The sequence below is a fragment of the Elephas maximus genome, chromosome 17 (genome assembly GCF_024166365.1).
Source record: "Elephas maximus indicus isolate mEleMax1 chromosome 17, mEleMax1 primary haplotype, whole genome shotgun sequence".
Lineage (NCBI taxonomy): Eukaryota > Metazoa > Chordata > Mammalia > Proboscidea > Elephantidae > Elephas > Elephas maximus.
In genome coordinates this window covers 87,254,121-87,271,800 of record NC_064835.1, presented here as the reverse complement: position 1 = coordinate 87,271,800, position 17,680 = coordinate 87,254,121, and the positions used below count along the sequence as shown (strand labels likewise).

The 17,680-nt window shown below is 50.5% G+C and overlaps 1 protein-coding gene across 12 annotated transcripts in view; it reads left to right on the top strand.

The window, feature by feature from the left end:
- INPP4A (inositol polyphosphate-4-phosphatase type I A) overlaps positions 1-17,680 on the top strand; it is a 156,226-nt gene that overhangs the window by 60,838 nt on the left and 77,708 nt on the right. For 10 of the 12 annotated variants that reach the window (XM_049857277.1, XM_049857267.1, XM_049857271.1 and 7 more), the window contains 2 exons: positions 16,108-16,178; positions 17,292-17,500. In XM_049857277.1, the coding sequence (XP_049713234.1) occupies positions 17,395-17,500 (106 nt within the window). In that variant the 5' untranslated portion in view covers positions 16,108-16,178; positions 17,292-17,394. Of the gene's footprint in view, positions 1-11,254; positions 11,826-16,107; positions 16,179-17,291; positions 17,501-17,680 lie in introns of those variants that run through there. The other 2 variants (XM_049857272.1, XM_049857276.1) reach the window with 2 other exon arrangements.

The window sequence follows — 17,680 nt, the reverse complement described above, 5'->3', positions numbered from 1 at the left end:
ACCTAATCTTCTAGATTGTGTCCTGAGTCATTAACATAAGTCTCTAATCCTCCCTCATTAACATCATACATATATACATACCCATTGCCTTCAAGGGAATTCCAACTCATAGTGACCCTATAGAGGTTAGGATTTCCAACATATAGGATTATCAGATCACAAAATGGAAGACAGCCACACAATACTGGGAATCATGGCCTAGCCGAGTTGACACATATTTTTGGAGGACACAGGTCAATCCATAACAGAGACCTTCTGAAGTCAGTCAGTGTTGTTATGCTCCTGTGATTGTTCCTGTGAAACGGCCCTATCCGTCACATTAAATTAATGTAAATCTGAGTTCATTCATGTTGGGGGTTCTGTTTGCTGTCAATCAATAGCTCTCTTTTAGTTTTATAGTAGTTAAAGAGCTCTAAGCAAAAGGAGATTTATGTTTGCATACATTTAAATAGTATAAACATTACTTATTCAACATTGGGAGTTCTTTGACTTTTCTCTTTAAAGCTTAAGAAACGCCCACTGTAGGAGCATCACCATTGGCTACTAAAAGTTATGAAGAATTGAAATGATTCTGTCCAGCCTTCTGTCCCCTCCTCCTTCCTTTGTAGGAGCTCTCCCCGACCCAAGCTCATGGCCAGTGTGGGGGGCAGCCATGTTACATTACAATGTGACTTCAGCCTCCTGCCAGAGGTGGCCCCTGACCTGAGCTGAGCACTTGGAGTCCCTTCTCTAGAGAGAGCTGGAGGGAAGACTTGGAGAGAATTCGCTCTTTTGGCCTCATCGGTGGCTAGAACTAGTGGATATAAAGTTTGGGGACTGTTGGCTTCCACGTGTCCCACCATGGGGACTGGTTGAGTTGCAGAAAGCAGGGAGGATGAAGTGGATAAGTAGGGAGGAGCTGAGAGTTGTCTCTGCTGCCATCACGGGAGTCCCTGGGCCAGCTCGGTCATATTCCTGCTTACATTTTATAAGTCAGCCCAGAGTTTTTATAATATACTTGCCTTTCTGCTTAAGCTCATTTGAGTTGGGTTTCTGCAACCTGCCTTACGAGTGTCTTGGCTGTTATGTATGGTGTTTTGGCCAGGATTGTAGGAGCACCTAGAACCTGCTGTGTTCATTGTGACAGCCTCATCACTGAACCCCCAAGGAGTGGAGGGATAGAGTGAATGAAAAAGTGTCAGAGCAGGCAGGGTGAAGTTGCCATAGCTGAGGTCTGGGCCATGGCTCCCTGCACAGCAGTTCTGAGGAGCCTTGAGCAGGTGTGGCCACACCTTGGTTGAAAGGACAGACCTGCCTCAAAACAGGGGAGGAGAGAAGTGGAGCTTGGGGCACTGTCTGGCCTGGTGGCTGGAGGAGCCAGCCCTGGGTGGTGGCGGAGGGAGAAGCAAGTGCTAGGCCAGACATTACAGCTTTTGGTTTGGTTGGAAGAAGAAAACAGAAAAGAACAGACTTAGGCAGTGATGGGGCACACCCAGCCTGTTGTTGGAATTTAAGGCCCTTACTGACAAAGACTACAGGCTTCAGCATTGATCATACCTCAGCATAAAACAGAAATCCTCACAACCTGACCAATAAGCAAAACCAAATCAAACCAAACCTGTTGCCATCAAGTCTGACTCACAGCGACCCTATAAGCAACATCATGATAAACAGAGAAAATGCTGACGTCAAGGATATCATTTTACTTGGATCCACAATCAATGCCCATGCATTCAGCAGTGAAGAAATCAAATGACATATTGTATTGAGCCCATCTGCTGCAAAAGACCTCTTTAAAGTGTTGAAAAACAGAGGTGTTGCTTTGAGGACTAAGGTGCACCTGACCTAAGCCATGGTATTTTCAGTTGCCTCATGTGCATGTGAAAGCTGGACAGTGAATAGGAAGACTGAAGAAGAACTGATGCCTTTGAATTATGGTGTTGGCAGAGAATATTGAATATACCGTGGACTGCGAGAAGGAAGAACAAACCTGTCTTGGAAAAAGTACAGGCAGAATGCTCCTTAGAAGTCAGGATGGCGAGACTCTGGACATGTGATGTCTGGAGGACATCACACTTGGTAGAGCAGAGGGTCATTGAAGAGAGGAAGGCTCTCAAGATGGGTTGACACAAGAGCTGCAACAGTGGGCTCAAACATAGCAGTGATTGTGAGGGTGGTGCAGGACCAGGCAGTGTTTCCTTCTGTTGTACGTAGAGTCCCTGTGAGTCAGAACTGACGGTACCTCACCTAACGCCACCAGCACCACCACTACCACCCCACTGTGGAGGAGCAAGAGTGGTTTTCTGCTAAGCCTTATCTGGAGCCAAGCTTTAAGTGGGTGCCCTCGGGGTGAAGGAGGAAGGGCGCCTGGGTCTGTGATGATACCTTCTTTCACTTGATCCCTGCCAGGTAGGCCAACCGTGAACAGGTCACAGGGAAGCAATTTTCTTCATCCTTTCAGCACTTGGTCTTCATGGAACTGCAGTTTTCATTGTCAGTGGGAACTGATAAATACTGGATGGTTTCCTTGGAAACCCTGGTGGCAGTAGTGGTTAAGAGCTACGTCTGCTAACCAAAAAGGTCGCCAATTCAAATCCACCAGGTGCTCCTTGGAAACTCGGGCAGTTCTACTGTGTCCTATAGGGTCGCTATGAGTTCGAATCGACCCCACATCAGTGGGCTTGGTTTTGCGTTTTTTTTTTTTTTGGATGGTTTCTTCAGTTCCATTACACACCTATCTGGAGATTTCTGTGGCGCTTTTAAGGGCAGCATCTTCCTGGCAGGCCTTCCTGGCCAGTATACAGGTGGGCTTTCAGTTAATTATGTGGGGGCTTCAAGTGGCCGAGTTGACAATGGAGATAAGAACTGAGACTTTTGTCAAAGTGCATGACAGTTCTGGGAGTGAGAAGAATGGCGTTAACACTGGTGTTCCTTGTCTCAAGCACTACATGGGCAGCTCTTGTAATTGACTGGATTGCCCGAAACAGTGTCTTTATTATCTTTTTGCTATGGCATTCTGGGAAATTTATGTGATAGTTAAGTTAGGTGAAGTCTGGTGCTTGGAGTAAGAGGAGTAATAATAGGAACACTGGGTTGATTCACTCCATGAAATGTCCCCAGCATCCCTGGTTCTAGCACCCAGACACCCCTTACAGGCAAGGGGAGAGCACCAGCCCTTCACCCAAGGGTTCCAGAAGAGGCCTAGCCCACACCATTGTGGCCCTCAGACTGCCCGCCATTCATGTTTTCGTTCAGTTTCCTGTGATGCGTTTCCTGAGCAGGCCTTCATGGTCCTCTTTGTACCTCCAGGTCCTGGTGTATAACAGGCCCTCAGCTGTTCGTCGAAGAGCTTATCAGTTTATGGAGAAGAAATAGCATGAGGTGGAAGCAAGAAAGTATATGTGTTTAAGAAAAAGTGGTTGGAATGTGAGGTGCATGAGGGCGAGTTATAGGCGAGGCGGCCTGAGGACCCCCTCCCCCAACCCACAGCTGCTCCTGGCACTTGCCCCACATGGCGATGGCTTATTATGAACACGCCTCTCTCGTCTCCCAGATTTTGAGCACCCACCCCCAGGGTCTGGCACCTGTGTCACCCGTGCAAGCATTTCAAAGCATTTTTTTCAGGGAGGCTTATCTTCAAATTAGTTCCCACAGAACGCCCCGTCCCCTGAAGGTTGGCGGTTGCAGGTGACAGCAGGGAGGAGAGTGAGTTGTAAACCAGGCTGTCCTGGACAGCTTCCCACAGAGCTGAGATTTAGGAGGGACATAAAGGAAGCGGGAGCTGCATGGGAGGAAGAGCAGGTCACCGAGGCGGCCGTGTAGAGGCCACACGGGGCAGGGAGGGTTCCTCAATGGCCGGGGTTGTAGCTGGGTGAAGACGCTGTCGGAAGGGGTGGTGGGCTTTGCTGCTGTACCATGGAGGTGGCCTGTAGGGGGCTGGGGAGGGACACCCATCAGAAGTTGGGGAAGTGGGGTGGGATGCTGAGATGGGCTGAAGTCTGGATCTGTGGGGAAGACAGAGCCAAAGGATTGCCAGTGAACTGGACGTGGGCTGTGGAGTTTGGGAGAAACAGCAGTCAAGAGGCCTGCGCTGATTTTGTTTCTCGGCAGGAGCAAGTGGAAGGATGAAGCTGCTGCTGACGGAGGTGGGAGAACCGAGGAGGGGAGGGGAGGAAGAAAGCTGAAACAGCTGGGCATCAGTGCAGAGATGCAGGAAGAGGAGGCCTGAACATCTGGGCTTGCCCTGCTCTGGGGGACCCTACCCGACACACACACCTTACTGTTTAGGGGGATATCCACAAGCCTACTCAAGATGACTGACTCCCTCTGTTGGATTCTGGAGATGTGCCTTTGTTTAGGGGTTAAGGCGTTGTATCATATCAGTTACCACGTTCATTAACTAACTCACGGAGCATGGGACTTAATTACATTGAGTTAACTCATTGCCCTTGCTACCTGCTCCGTGTTACTGGCTGGGAGCAGGGCTCAGGGGATGGGAAGTAGGAGGTAAAAGATTGAATGCCTCCTGCTCCGAGCCAGCCAGGTTGCCCCCTTTGTGTCTACCCGCGGCCAGCACAGGTCTTGTTTCCTCGTGCTTGTTTTCCTAAGGCACGTCATTTTCCTGCTCTCGGAGACTGGCAGCGATGAACTGATGCTTTGCAGCGTACGCGTGTGCAGGCATTCTCTGAGCTGGAGTTTTCCTGGCTCTGAGCTCTCCCTCCCAGACCTGCGGCCTGTGCAGGTACAAGGAGCGTACTTGTGTGCAGGCACAGGGAGCAGGAATTGGGAAAGAGCTGGACCTGGCTTCAAGGGGAGGAGGAAGCAGGCCTGCTTGCAGGCTTTTTCCAGCACAGGGATAGCCTGGGGCTGCCCTCGCAGAAGAGGGGGCCAGTGATTCACGCGCTTGGCTGCTGCTAACCGAAAGGTTGGCTGTTCAGGTCCACCCAGAGCTACCTTGGAAGAAAGACCTGGTAATGCTGCTTCCAAACAATCAGCCACTGGAAACCTTATGGGAGCACAGTTCTACTCGGACATACATGGGATTGCCATGAGTCAGAATCAACTCGAAGGCAGTGGTTTTTTTTTTCATTTTATTGTTTTTGTTTTTTTTTGCGTTCTCAGGACATAGTGTTAATGGCTACCTAGCCTTATGGACAGGGCAGATACCTCTCTTCCCTGGAGAGGCTGGGAGTGGGGTCTCCTACCCCATTCTCCTGATTGGTGGCCATCGATGCCTTCTAGTAGTAGTTGTGTGCTCATTTTACAGGTGAGGAAATGGAGGTACAGAGAAGTTACCTTGTGGAAAAGGTTATACAGCTTCTGGGTGGCTGACCAGGTCTGAGGCTAGTGCCCGGGCGTCCCCTATGAAGCCATTGCCTCCAGAAATTGTCCTCACGTCACGTATTCCTTCCCAGCAACCATTCAGCCTAATTTTTGGTGTAGAAAACTAGGTCACTATAAACCGAGGCAGAAGTGAAGTGCCATGGACCTTGGTGAAGAATTCTGGGTGGAGGAGTGCGGTGTGATTCATTACGTTTGTGTGTGGCCTTTCTAGCCATAGGCTTGTAACTACACCCACGTGATTGTGTGAGAGGGTCATTGTGGCCTACCCAGGGGATTGGTCAGTTTTGTCTTAAAAGAGAGCCAATTCCAGAGCAGAGAGGAGGACCCCACCTCCACCAAGGAAGGAGAGAACAGCAGCAGCAGAGACCCAGAGGCAGTAGACTGCATGGTGGGCTTCCTGGCCAACAAAGAGAGAAAGCTGAGTACATTTGGGCAGAGACTGAGGGCCGGGGGAGGTGTGCCTGCAAGCGCAGCTGGGGAAGGGGCTGTCCTGATGGAAGACTGTATCCTGAGTGTTCTTGAGCTTGAATTGTAACTGTTACTTCCCCAGTAAACTCCATAATTGTGAGTATGGTCTGTGAGTTCTGTGTGGCCATTGCAGGAATTATGGAACCCAGTAGAGAGTGCTGTGGAGAGACAGAGGGTGTCAGAGATGGTAGAGATGGCCAAGAGAGGAAGTGTGTCTGACCTCTACCTCACAGGAATCAGCCTTGGGCCGTTGACCTTGGTACTCCTTCCCCCTTGTGGGGTTGGAGTAGATCAGACACTGCCCCCAAGCCGTTTTTACAGGGAGTTAGAGAAGGCTATATGGGTGGGGTTTTAGAGAAGCCTAGGAAGTTGGGTAAAAATTGAAATAGACTTACTTAGGTGGGGGAAGGGGCCTTCCAGTCTCACAAATGGCATCGTGGGGCCCTAGAGCAGGGAGTATTTGGAAAAGCCAGAGGAAAGAAGAGGAACCAGCATTGCTGACAGCCCCAGGGGCACATTTTTTTATGTAATTTTTTCTACGTTTGTTGTGCTTAATCCTCAACACACCCAGGTGAGTTAGGTGGTGGTATTCCTGTTTTGGAAACCCTGGAGGTGTAGTGGTTAAGTGCTACGGCTGCTAACCAAAGGGTCAGCAGTTCGAATCCGCCAGGTGCTCCTTGGAAACTATGGGGCAGTTCTCCTCTGTCCTGTAGGGTTGCTATGAGTTGGAATTGACTCAACAGCTCTGGGTTTGCTTTTTTTTGATTTATTCCTGTTTTAGATTGTGAGACTGAGGCTGACAGAAGCTATGTAGCTCACTGCACAGCGCTCACAGAGGAAGAGCAGTTTGAACTGGCAGTACCTGACTGAGCATGTCGTTGGACTCATGAGCTCAGCCATGAGGTTCTGAGGGCTGACCCAAGGGTCCAGGATGCAGAAGGGCAAGCCTCAAGAGCCCTCTGGTCCAGTGTGCGGGGCCTAGTCGGCGTGGGGCCAGAGCACAGGAAAGGCCCTACTAAGGCCTTCCCGTGCCGTCTCCTTAGACCCCTCTGTGATTTAGCCTTGTCTCTGTTCCTGTACTGGGGCAGCTGGCTTTTCCCACCTGAATTAGTACCTGAGAGCCTTGGAGGCAGGCCGCATTCTTTACTTTTTATGGCAAAGGGGCAAATTTGACTTTGTTTACAAGACTAAGATCTTTCCTAAAACAAAACAAAACATCCATTGCCGTTGAGTTGATTGCGACTCACAGCAGTCCTTTAAGACAGGACCCTGCCCCCTAGGGTTTCCACAGCAAGCAGACTACCACATCCTTCTCTCGCAGAGCAGCTAGCTGGTGGGTTTGAACTGCTGACCTTTCTTGTTGGCAGCCCCAGCGCTTAACCACTGCACCACCAGGGTTCTTCAAGATCTTTCCTAGGGGTCGGGCTTTGTTTGAAAAAAAAAGACACCTGCAGCTTCCACAGTTCTTCTGCGTTTTAATGTGGGGGAGGGGTGTGCCAGGGGTGGAGCATCCAAGGGGTGAAGAAGCCCCAGAGGTGGACAGGTTAAAATAAAATACGCCACCCTTACTGCCCTGTTCCAGCTGAGTCTCTCTCCTCCAGCCCTGCCTTCCAGATTGTGCCCCTGTCCGCTTTCAGTGGCCCACCCCACCCCCGTGTGCTCTCTCCGCTTCACATCAGATGACCGTTTTCTCCACTGTTGAACATTCTTTAACCCTCTTGCGGGTTTTCCGTTTGTCTCTTTGAAAGAAGAATGAGTTTTAGTGTTTTCCTCTCCCCAATAACTTATTTTTCTGTACCAAAAAAACCCCCAAAACCAAACCCATTGCCATCCAGTTGATTCCAACTCATAGCGACCCTATAGGACAGAGTAGAGCTGCCCCATGGTTTCCAAGGAGCACCTGGCGGATTCGAACTGCCGACCCTTTGGTTAGCACCCATAGCACTTAACCACTACACCACCAGGGTTTCTCTGTACACGACCATTCTGCTATTTTCTTTGCATGAAAATGTGATTCGTGGCTCTTCAGTACCTGAACTGCCCTGTAGAGGCAAACTCTCAGTCATTCATCTGTTTGTTGAGATGTAAGTCTGAGCAGGTTTCTGACACCACTGGCTATTGTTCTGAAATAGCCAGAATTCAGACGTTCATGGTCCTTGCCCGTGTCAAGGGTTTCGGTGGCCAACCCAAGCGGGTGATTAGGAACAGATTGTAGCTGCGTGGACAGTGGCTGTGATGACTTGCTCGAGAGTGGACTGTGGCTGTGTGGACAGTGGCTGCCCTGACCTCCTTGGGAGCAGACTGTAGGCTGTGTGGACAGTGGCTGCCCTGACCTCCTTGGGAGCAGACTGTGGGCTGTGTGGACGGTGGCTGCCCTGACCTCCTTGGGAGCAGACTGTGGGCTGTGTGGACGGTGGCTGCCCTGACCTCCTTGGGAGCAGACTGTGGGCTGTGTGGACGGTGGCTGCCCTGACCTCCTTGGGAGCAGACTGTGGGCTGTGTGGACGGTGGCTGCCCTGACCTCCTTGGGAGCAGACTGTGGGCTGTGTGGACGGTGGCTGCCCTGACCTCCTTGGGAGCAGACTGTGGGCTGTGTGGACGGTGGCTGCCCTGACCTCCTTGGGAGCAGACTGTGGCTGTGTGGACAGTAGCTGTGCTGACTTGCTCGGGGTGGACTGTGGCTGTGTGGACGGTGGCTGCCCTGATCTCCTTGGGAGCGGACTGTAGGCTGTGTGGAAGGTGACTGCCCTGACCTCCTTGGGAACAGACTGTGGGCTGTGTGGACGGTGGCTGCCCTGACCTGCATACAGGCCAAAGCTGCCTGCCCTCTGGAGTGGCACTTTCACCTTGTTGGTCAACCTTGTCCCCATGGCCCTGCACCTATTCCCATGTTGGCCTTGCCTGGTGCCTGTTTCCCACCCCGTCACCTCAGTTGTTACAGCTCTCATCCATTCAGTTTGCATTATCGGCAGCTGCACAAGCCAGCACCCAGTAACCTGTGCACCCCCACCCTCCCAGTTTGCGCCCAAGCCATGAAGCTTGCACCCATGCTATTGTCGTTCTCTAATTGCTAGACTTCAAGGATTAGTGGCCCTGGAACCCCTTGAGTCCCAAGGCCTCCACTGGGTAGAGGCCAGATTTGGATGGAGCCTGGGAACCTCAATTTCCAGCTGGCTGCAGGGACCTGTGGAACTGAGGCTGATCTTGGGCACCCAGTGGTGGAAAGTGGGCGGCCTTTTCTTTCTTGGTTGGATCATCAGTTCTAGGGCCATCTTAAAGAATCTGCTTTCTTAACTTTAAGGCTGGCTTACATCATAGAGTGTGTCTGGGCTGGTGAGGTCCAGGCCACCCCAGGGGGTACGGGTTTGGGAGAGGGGCAGGAGATGTGTGAACCCATCAAACTTCAGTGGGTGCTGCTGGGCCTTGGAAGTACTGGGCTCTGTGAATGACTGGCAACTGGAATGGGTGAGCCTCGAGGTGGTTAGACTGTCCTTCTACAACCACAGAAGAGCTATCACCAGCAGAGAGATCCTTGCAGCCGTGAAGTGGAGGTCCCATTGGAGGAGCCTTTGAATAAATGGAGTGGTTGTGAATGGTCCTGTTGTGGAAATGATCACACTTGTCAAAAAAAGTGGCTATATTGGAGGGCTGAGTTGGGTGACAAGGTATCTGAGAAGCACCTGCTGCATCAGGAGCTCTGGTTTTACGAACCTGCTCTCTGAGTCCCTTGTCTTTAGCCTCCTGCTTTGCAAAACCAAGTAAAAGAAAAGCTTTTTTCATAAGGAAAAAAAAAAATCCACCCTGCGTACACCCTGAGCTGGAGTTAGAGATGGGGCAAGAGATTTGTCTGGCTGGCTGTTTACTAAAGCGAAGTTTTTACTTCCCAATTCTCTTCCCATTTTCGGGAGCTGAGAGGTAATCTCCCTGCCACCGTGGACTGGGCTACCTCGTCCAGAGGCAGTGTGCAGCAAGTATTAACTGGTGGTTGTAATTTTCATTAATGATTTATTAGTGAAATTGCTATTTATTGAGTGCCTGGTATGAGTCCTGGTGGCATGGTGGTTAAGAGCTTGGCTGCTAAGCAAAAGGTTGCCAATTCAAATCTACCAGTCGCTACTTAGAAACCCTATGGAGCAGTTCTACTCTGTCCTACAGGGTCACTAGAAGTCGGAATTGACTCAGCGGCAGTGGGTTCGGTATGTGCTAGGCCTTAGTCAGGGTAACTAATACTAGCTGCTGTGACAGACACCCCCAGAACCTCAGTGGCTTCACTCAACAGAGGTTTATTTCTTAAGTCAAGTCTGATGTCGGTTGTATGTGGGGAGGAGGTCCAGGGTGGGGGACTCTGCCCCACGCAATCTTAGGGACTGAGTTTTCTCACACCAAGTGACTCTGCTGTACCCTGGGGACTTGGAATCATGCATTCAACCCACTGCATCTGTCTAGGCATCCAGGGAAGAGGGAGAGCTGGCAGATCGCATGGGAGGCTTTAGTGTCTCTGTCTAAACTGGTGCTCATCACTCTGTGACCTGTCTTGTTGGCCAACGATCAGTCACACAGCTTCACATAACCGGAAGGAGGCTGGAGAGGGTAATCTGCCGTTGTGCCTGGGAAGAGAAGGAAAAAGGCCAGATACTAATAGCACTGGCACAGAGGTCGACAGTGAGCATACTTGGTCAGTGCACCGGGTCTTTGTTTAGGCTTGAGTCAGGCACCAAGGGCCGTATGGAAGAAGGAAGCAAGGTGTTTGAGTCTCATAAGACATGGTCTGCCGAGATAGGGATTCCATGGTCACGTTAGGAAGTCTGTTATCATGAGGTACAGACCAGCTTAGCCTGTGTCAGGGGAACCTTTGTAAGGAAAGGCCATGTGGAATGAGGCCTGCCTACAGGAAGGGCTTCAGACAGGAACGTGATTATTTCTCTCTCTTAAGAGCAAAACAAACAAACAAACAAAAAACCCAGTTGCTGTGGAGTTAATTCTGACTCCGGTAGTCGTATATGTGTCAAGAGTAGATCTGTGCTCCACTGGGTTTTCAAGGCTCTGACCTTTTGGAAGCAGATCGCCAGGCCTGTCTTTCTGAGGGGCCTCTGGGTGGGTTCAGACTGCCAGCCTTTTGGCTAGTAGTTGAGCGCTTAACTGTCTGCACCACCTGTCTCTCTTAGATTACTAATAATAATCCGTGTGTTGAGTGTGATGCCTCTCGACCAATGGTTTTAGCTACCCTGGATTTGGGGTTTTTGAGAGAAAATTCTTCCTCTTTTCTGACTCCTGAAGTAGCCTCCTCCTCAGTGACTGTTGACTCATACTCTGACTTACTCAAGCCTTTCATTTGACTTTCTCTCTTGCCATGTCCGTATTCGGAGACTGGGAGCTCAGCGAAGGCTCATTTGCTGCCCACAGTGGCAGCGACGGGGTGGGGTACGTTAGGATGGGGAGGGCAGAGAGCAGCCGCGGTTGTGTTTGGATTCCTTGCCTTGGGTTGATTTTGGACAGTTCAAGGTCACCATTTGACGTTGAAAAAGCCACCTGTCTGGGGCATCTGCGTCTGCATCTGAGCAACTTATCGTTAAATCATCTTTAGAAGAACTCTAGCGTACAGTCGGCCCTTGGTATCCACGGGGGTTGTGGCTCCAGGACCCCTGCGGACACCAAATTCCAAGGATCCTCATGTCCCTACATAAAACGGTGCAGTATCTGCGTGTAACCCACGCACTTACTCCTGCACACTTTAAATCATCTCTAGATTACTTAAACGATACCTAATACAATGGAAATGCTGTGTAAATAGTTGTTATACAATGCTGTATTATTCAGGGAATAATGACAAGGAAATGAGCCTGTACACGTTCATTACAGATGCAGCTATCGTAGGCCTAACTACATAGTACGTGTCAGAGGCAATGCTCAGACGAGTGCTGGAGAGGGTCTGAGGACCTATGGAATGGCAGGAGACTACAGCAGGGTGTGCCCCGAATATTTTCCTTCCGTGGACATGGAACCCGCGGATACAGAGGGCCGACTGTATAGAACAGGTAAAGGTGGAGCTGTTGTGGCTAATCCTCCCCCTCAATTCCAGGTCAGCAACGTCATAGAGGTTCCTGAGCAAGGGGCCTCCAGAACCCCTTTCAGGTCCGAGAGTCTGTGGTACCGTCTGGGAGGGCAGGCAAGCCTTCCCCAAGACTGGTTTCCTGAGAAGCTTCTGACAGTCATTGCCAAACCTCACTGACCCAATGAACCTGTGTGACCAACAGCACCTCCGCCTCCACCTGCCTGTCTCCCCTCTGCCACCATCTCCCCTGCCCCACGCGGGTGGGAGGAGCATGAGTGGAATGGAACCTTGGGGTGGGGTTTGTTGTTGATTGGATGGCCTGCTTCCTCAGGGGCTGCTGTCCATTGGATGGCCTGCTTCCTCAGGGACTGCTGTCCATTGGATGGCCTGCTTTCTCAGGGTCTGCTGTCCATTGGATGGCCTGCTTCCTCAGGGTCTGCTGTCTGTCGGATGGCCTGCTTCCTCAGGGTCTGCTGTCTGTCGGATGGCCTGCTTTCTCAGGGTCTGCTGTCCATTGGATGGTCTGCTTCCTCAGGGACTGCTGTCCACTGGATGGCCTGCTTCCTCAGGGACTGCTGTCCATTGGATGGCCTGCTTCCTCAGGGACTGCTGTCCGTTGGATGGCCTGCTTCTTCAGGGTCTGCTCTTCATTGGATGGCCTGCTTCCTCAGGGTCTGCTCTTCATTGGATGGCCTGCTTCCTCAGGGTCTGCTCTTCATTGGATGACCTGCTTCCTCAGGGTCTGCTGCCCATTGGATGAGCTGCTTCCTCAGGGTTTGCTGTCTGTTAGATGGCCTGCTTCCTCAGGGTCTGCTGTCCATTGGATGGGCTGCTTCCTCAGGGTCTGCTGTCCATTGGATGGCCTGCTTCCTCAGGGTCTGCTGTCCATTGGATGGCCTGCTTCCTCAGGGTCTGCTGTCCATTGGATGGGCTGCTTCCTCAGGGTCTGCTGTCCATTGGATGGCCTGCTTCCTCAGGGTCTGCTGTCCACTGGATGGGCTGCTTCCTCAAAGTCTGCTGTCCATTGGATGGTCTGCTTCCTCAGGGACTGCTGTCCATTGGATTGCCTGCTTCCTCAGGGTCTGCTGTCTACTGGATGGGCTGCTTCCTCAAAGTCTGCTGTCCATTGGATGGTCTGCTTCCTCAGGGTCTGCTGTCCATTGGATGACCTGCTTTGTCAGGGTCTGCTGTCCATTGGATGACCTGCTTTCTCAGGGTCTGCTGTCCATTGGATGGCCTGCTTTCTCAGGGTTTGCTGTCTATTGGTTGGCCTGCTTTCTCTCATCTGGAGGGCTCCCCCAAGTCACAGTTCTGTGACTTACTGCTTCTTTCTTTCTCCTCACCCTCAGGAAAAAAGCCCAGTCCCCTGAAGAACTCTCACACACACCCCCGTTCTCTTTGATTTTTCTCTTTAATGAGCTCTGGTCTTCAGATGGGGCCGAGAGGAAGAACAAGCATCTTGGGAATACAGGAGTCCTTGGTGACTTGCCTTAAATTAATGAGACTAATAAGGGGAATCAAGTTTAGCTGTGCAAATTAGCTTTACGTTCTGGTTCTTGATGGATTAAATTGCAGATTCTAATTAAATGTCCCCAAATGACTGCAGTGTGGCTTCTAAGGTCTTTTTGACCTAAAAGTTTCTCTGGTTTTTGAACTCTTGTCAGGTATCAAAGTAGTCCACAAATGCTCCGCTTTAAGTATTTCTGTCCCCAGAAATCTCAAGATGCGAAATGCTAATGGCCTTCTGCAAGGGAAGGGGCTGGGCAGGTGGAGTGGGTGGGGGCCCTGCCTGGGGGAAAGTGAAGGGAGTAAGAGGAGGGACTCCCTTGGGCTGGAAGAATGTCGAGGTACAGATGTGGTCTGTGGAATGGTGCGTCTCCACTGTCCCAGGTAGTGGGGAGGTGACTGGCAACTTCATTAACAAGTTGAGGAGGGAGCAAGGCAGGGTGACAGAATTCTGGAGAAAGGTTCAAGAGAGAAGAGCTCTTTGAGCTCAACTCAGAGCCCAGGGTGCCTCCCTCTGCCTCCCACCAACTTTTAGCGCTGCCAGAGGATGACAGTGAACAAAGGAAACAGCCCCCCCCCCGCCGCCATTGCGTCCCCACACATGGCCATTGTCTCCATGGAGTCTCCCCCTGGCTCACTCCCTGCGTGTCAGATCTTTGTAAATGGCTGGAAGCAGAGCACAGGTGGAGTATTTCATAAAGATGCACATGATGCACAGCGATTGTAAGCATTTTTTTGTGTGGCTGTATAGTCTTTTTTTATAGTTACCAAAAGAATTCAGTGAACCTTTTACTGAGGTATAAAAGTCATTTGGTACCGCTTGATGGATTTCCACAGTAAATACACTAGTGAAACCAGCACCCACACCAAAAAACAGAACGTTACCTGAACCCCGGGAGCCCCTTCACGGCCTCCCCAGTCAGTACCCACCCACCAAAGGTAACGCTCGCCTGGCTTGTAACAGCGTTGCTTTACCTGGCCTGTGCTTGAGTGTCATGTAAATGAAAGCACCTGTTATGTGCTCTTGTTGGCTCTTCGCCTGCGATCCTTTCTAAGCATCTTCCCTGTTGTTTCATCCATTCCACTGTTGATGGGCATTTGGACTGTCACTAGTTTTTGACTTTTATGAATGTTGCTGCCCTGACTGTTCTTTACATGTCTTTTGGTGAACTTAAGTATGCATTTCTGTTCATTCTGAGTCACGGGGTAGGTGTATGTTCAACTTGAGTAGATACCACCAAGCGGTTTTCCAGAATGGTTGTACCATTTTACACCTCACCAACAGTGAACCCGAGTGCCAGCTATTCCACTTCTTTGCAGGCATTTGATATTGTCTGTCTTTTCCATTTTAGCTATTTCAGTGAGTGTGCAGTGGTATTTCATGGTTTTAATTTGCATTTCTCTGATGACTAATGAGGTTGGAGACCCTGTCATGTGTTTATTCCCTTTATTATAGTGTTAGCATATTAATAGTGTCTTACGGAGTTTCCAGAATGTACTTACCTACCGGCATCTGGGTGTTTAGATTGCTTCCAGACTTTGTTGTTGTAAGAAATGTTAAAATAAACATCTTCGTTCAGTGGTCTTCTCCATGTTTGCATTATTGGTGAAAAAATTGGTTTTTATTGTGTATAAATTTTTATAAATAATGCCACATTACTTTCTGAATGCTCGTACCACTTTAGTCATATCGAGAGAGTCGTGTACCAGTCTCCCCTGAGCCTCCCAGCACCGAGCGTTCTCAATAAAAGAACAAACAAGGCTCTTTCGGGGACTAATTCAGATGAATATAGGCGCATTTGGTGTCGCTTTGATAATTGTTACTAAAGAGTTGTCATCACTTCTCCAAGGGTGTTCCTTTTTTATAAATTCATACCTTTTGTCCCTTGGATTTTTAGTTTAGTTTTGTTTTTTTTTAGTTACAAACATTATTGTAACATACAGGTATTCATATTGCAGGTACTTTCCAACCTGTTTCCCATTTGCGTTGCATATTCTTTCTGTGTGTATGCCTTTTGATGTCAGCAAGCCAGCAGGTTGTCACTTGGGTGACTTCTCTGTGGCTCCCGAGCCAGGCCAGTACTTCTCTGCGGAGGTGCCCAGGCTGAAGGTTCTCGGGTGCTCCCAGTGGAAGGGGTAGGAACAGAGGCTGCCAGGGAAACTGAGTCTGCCTAAGGGCTGAGTGCACTGGCCCTGCTGTGCAGCGCATCCCAGACAATGCCATTTCAGATGGGTCATGAGCTCTGAGGACTGCTCTGACAGAGCTGGCCTGGGGGGCGTTCTGTTCTCCATGAAGGCACCACGGGGTCAGGCAGCAACTATGGAGTATGCAGCCCAGGGGAGAGTCCAGAGCCCCTGTTCTTGCACCTTTCATCCTCACTGTGGCCCTGTGAGGGGTACAACTGGCTCCATCTTAGAACCCAAAAAGCAGAGCCCTAGAGGAGCAGCAGCTTCTCTGGGGCCTGTGGTTTGTGAGCGGAAAAACTAGGACTTGAGTTCTTAGCTCCTCCTTTTCACTAAACCTGACCCCAGCCGCCCTCTTGCCTTTTTAGGACTGGCCCATACTCCCTCAGCAGATCCCTCCTGGAGGGCAGGAGGGAACAGGAAGGTGCACTTCTGTTTCTCATTCTTTGGGGCTTTGAGAGGAGCTTCAGTGAACACCGAGTAGCCCTTGGCTTCCCCACATTGAGACGATAACATGAGAGTTCTCAGGAACTTCATGTTTGACAAGCTTGTTAAGTTTGTTTGTCTATTTTTAGATGATGGATTTGGGCGTGCTTCTATGAAGAAATGCCACGTGACTCTCCTGGTCCAAGAACAAACATATCTGGTAAGTGGCTCTGTACAGTACCCGGTATGTTAACTTAAGAACAGGAGCAAATGGCCTCCAGCCGCGGGGGTGCTGATGCTTTGGGGAGATGGGTATCTCTGGATGTATGAGGCCATTGAGAGGGGCCTTTTAAACCGAGCTTATCACTCAGCCAAATTCTTAACTTCTGAAAGTTGGTTCCTTCTAGGGGCAGCAGGAGTTCAGCGCATAGGGTTGGAAAAATGTGAAACCCCTTTCTTGTTTCCTGACCTCCTGTGACGAGCAGAGTGTTAGTCCTGTGTTGTAGCAGCGCATGTCTGCTTCAGATTGCGGTGACGTTTTGCCCAGAGCCCTCCCTGTCCATAATTCAGCACTTTCCACTTTAGTTAGGCAAGATTATTATCACTTATGGGCTTCGCAGGAGAAACAGCTGAGACTGAGGCACATGGGATGCTTCTTTTGCTCCTGGAAGAAAAAGATCACATGGGAGGAGGGGTGTGCCTTTGTCTGATGCTCCGCCATGGTGGCCCAGCCAAACCAAAACCAAACCCATTGCCGTCGAGTTGGTTCTGACTCACAGCAACCCTGTAGGACAGAGTAGAACTGCCCCGTAGGGTGTTCAAGGCTGTCAGTCTTTGTGGAAGCAGATTGCTACATCTTTCTTCTGCGGAATGGCTGGTGTTTGAACCGCTGACTTTTTAGTTAGCAGCCAGGCGCTTTAACCACTGTGCCACCAGGGCTCCTTCTTCTTGTAGCTCTTGTCTCTTCTAACAGAGGTTGCGGTGAACAGATTTAAAATTTTGAAGGGTCTGTGAAACTTCTGGCGAGAGAAGGGTATAACAAAGCAAACAAGAAAATCTCAAAAGCCGTATTTTATGTTATACTTAAACCATCATTTCAAATCTGCATGTTTTCTTTTAAAAGAGCACCATCTCTTTATGGGATCCCGTGAGTGTACTGTGGCTTGGAGGAGGAGAGGTGATAGATGGGGCCAAGACCAGCAGAGTCTGTATACCTGGCTCATCACCTGCTGGAAGACCCCGGCTTCACTGCTTGTGGTCTCCTTCCATGAGAGCAGCGTCTCGTGGTCGCCATTCCCATGGTTTCTCACCAGTGTTTACTCCTGTTTCTCAGGGCTACTGCCACCGTAGGGAACTAGGGCTTGGTGACTGCGCTTCCCCAGGAGTCGGGCGTGGTCTAGCCCAGGAACAAGAACCCCATCGCTACCAATGACATCATGACAGCAAGAGAGCACAGCCCCCGCCATGGCTCCAGGGCCCGTGCGATGCAGCGGGCGTCCACCATTGACGTAGCGGCTGACATGCTGGGCCTGTCTCTGGCAGGTATGCGCTCTCCGTGTGCAGGCCTTACACAGTGGCAGCGGTGGAGGGCCAGGCCTGCCTCCTGGACGAGCCCCCTGTGACTGTCCTAGGCTGGAGGGTGCCCTGGTATGGCATCTTTCTGGTCGGACCCGAGGATGGGGAGCAGGGCAATCAGTCCTCTTCCTGAGGATTTCCTCTGCT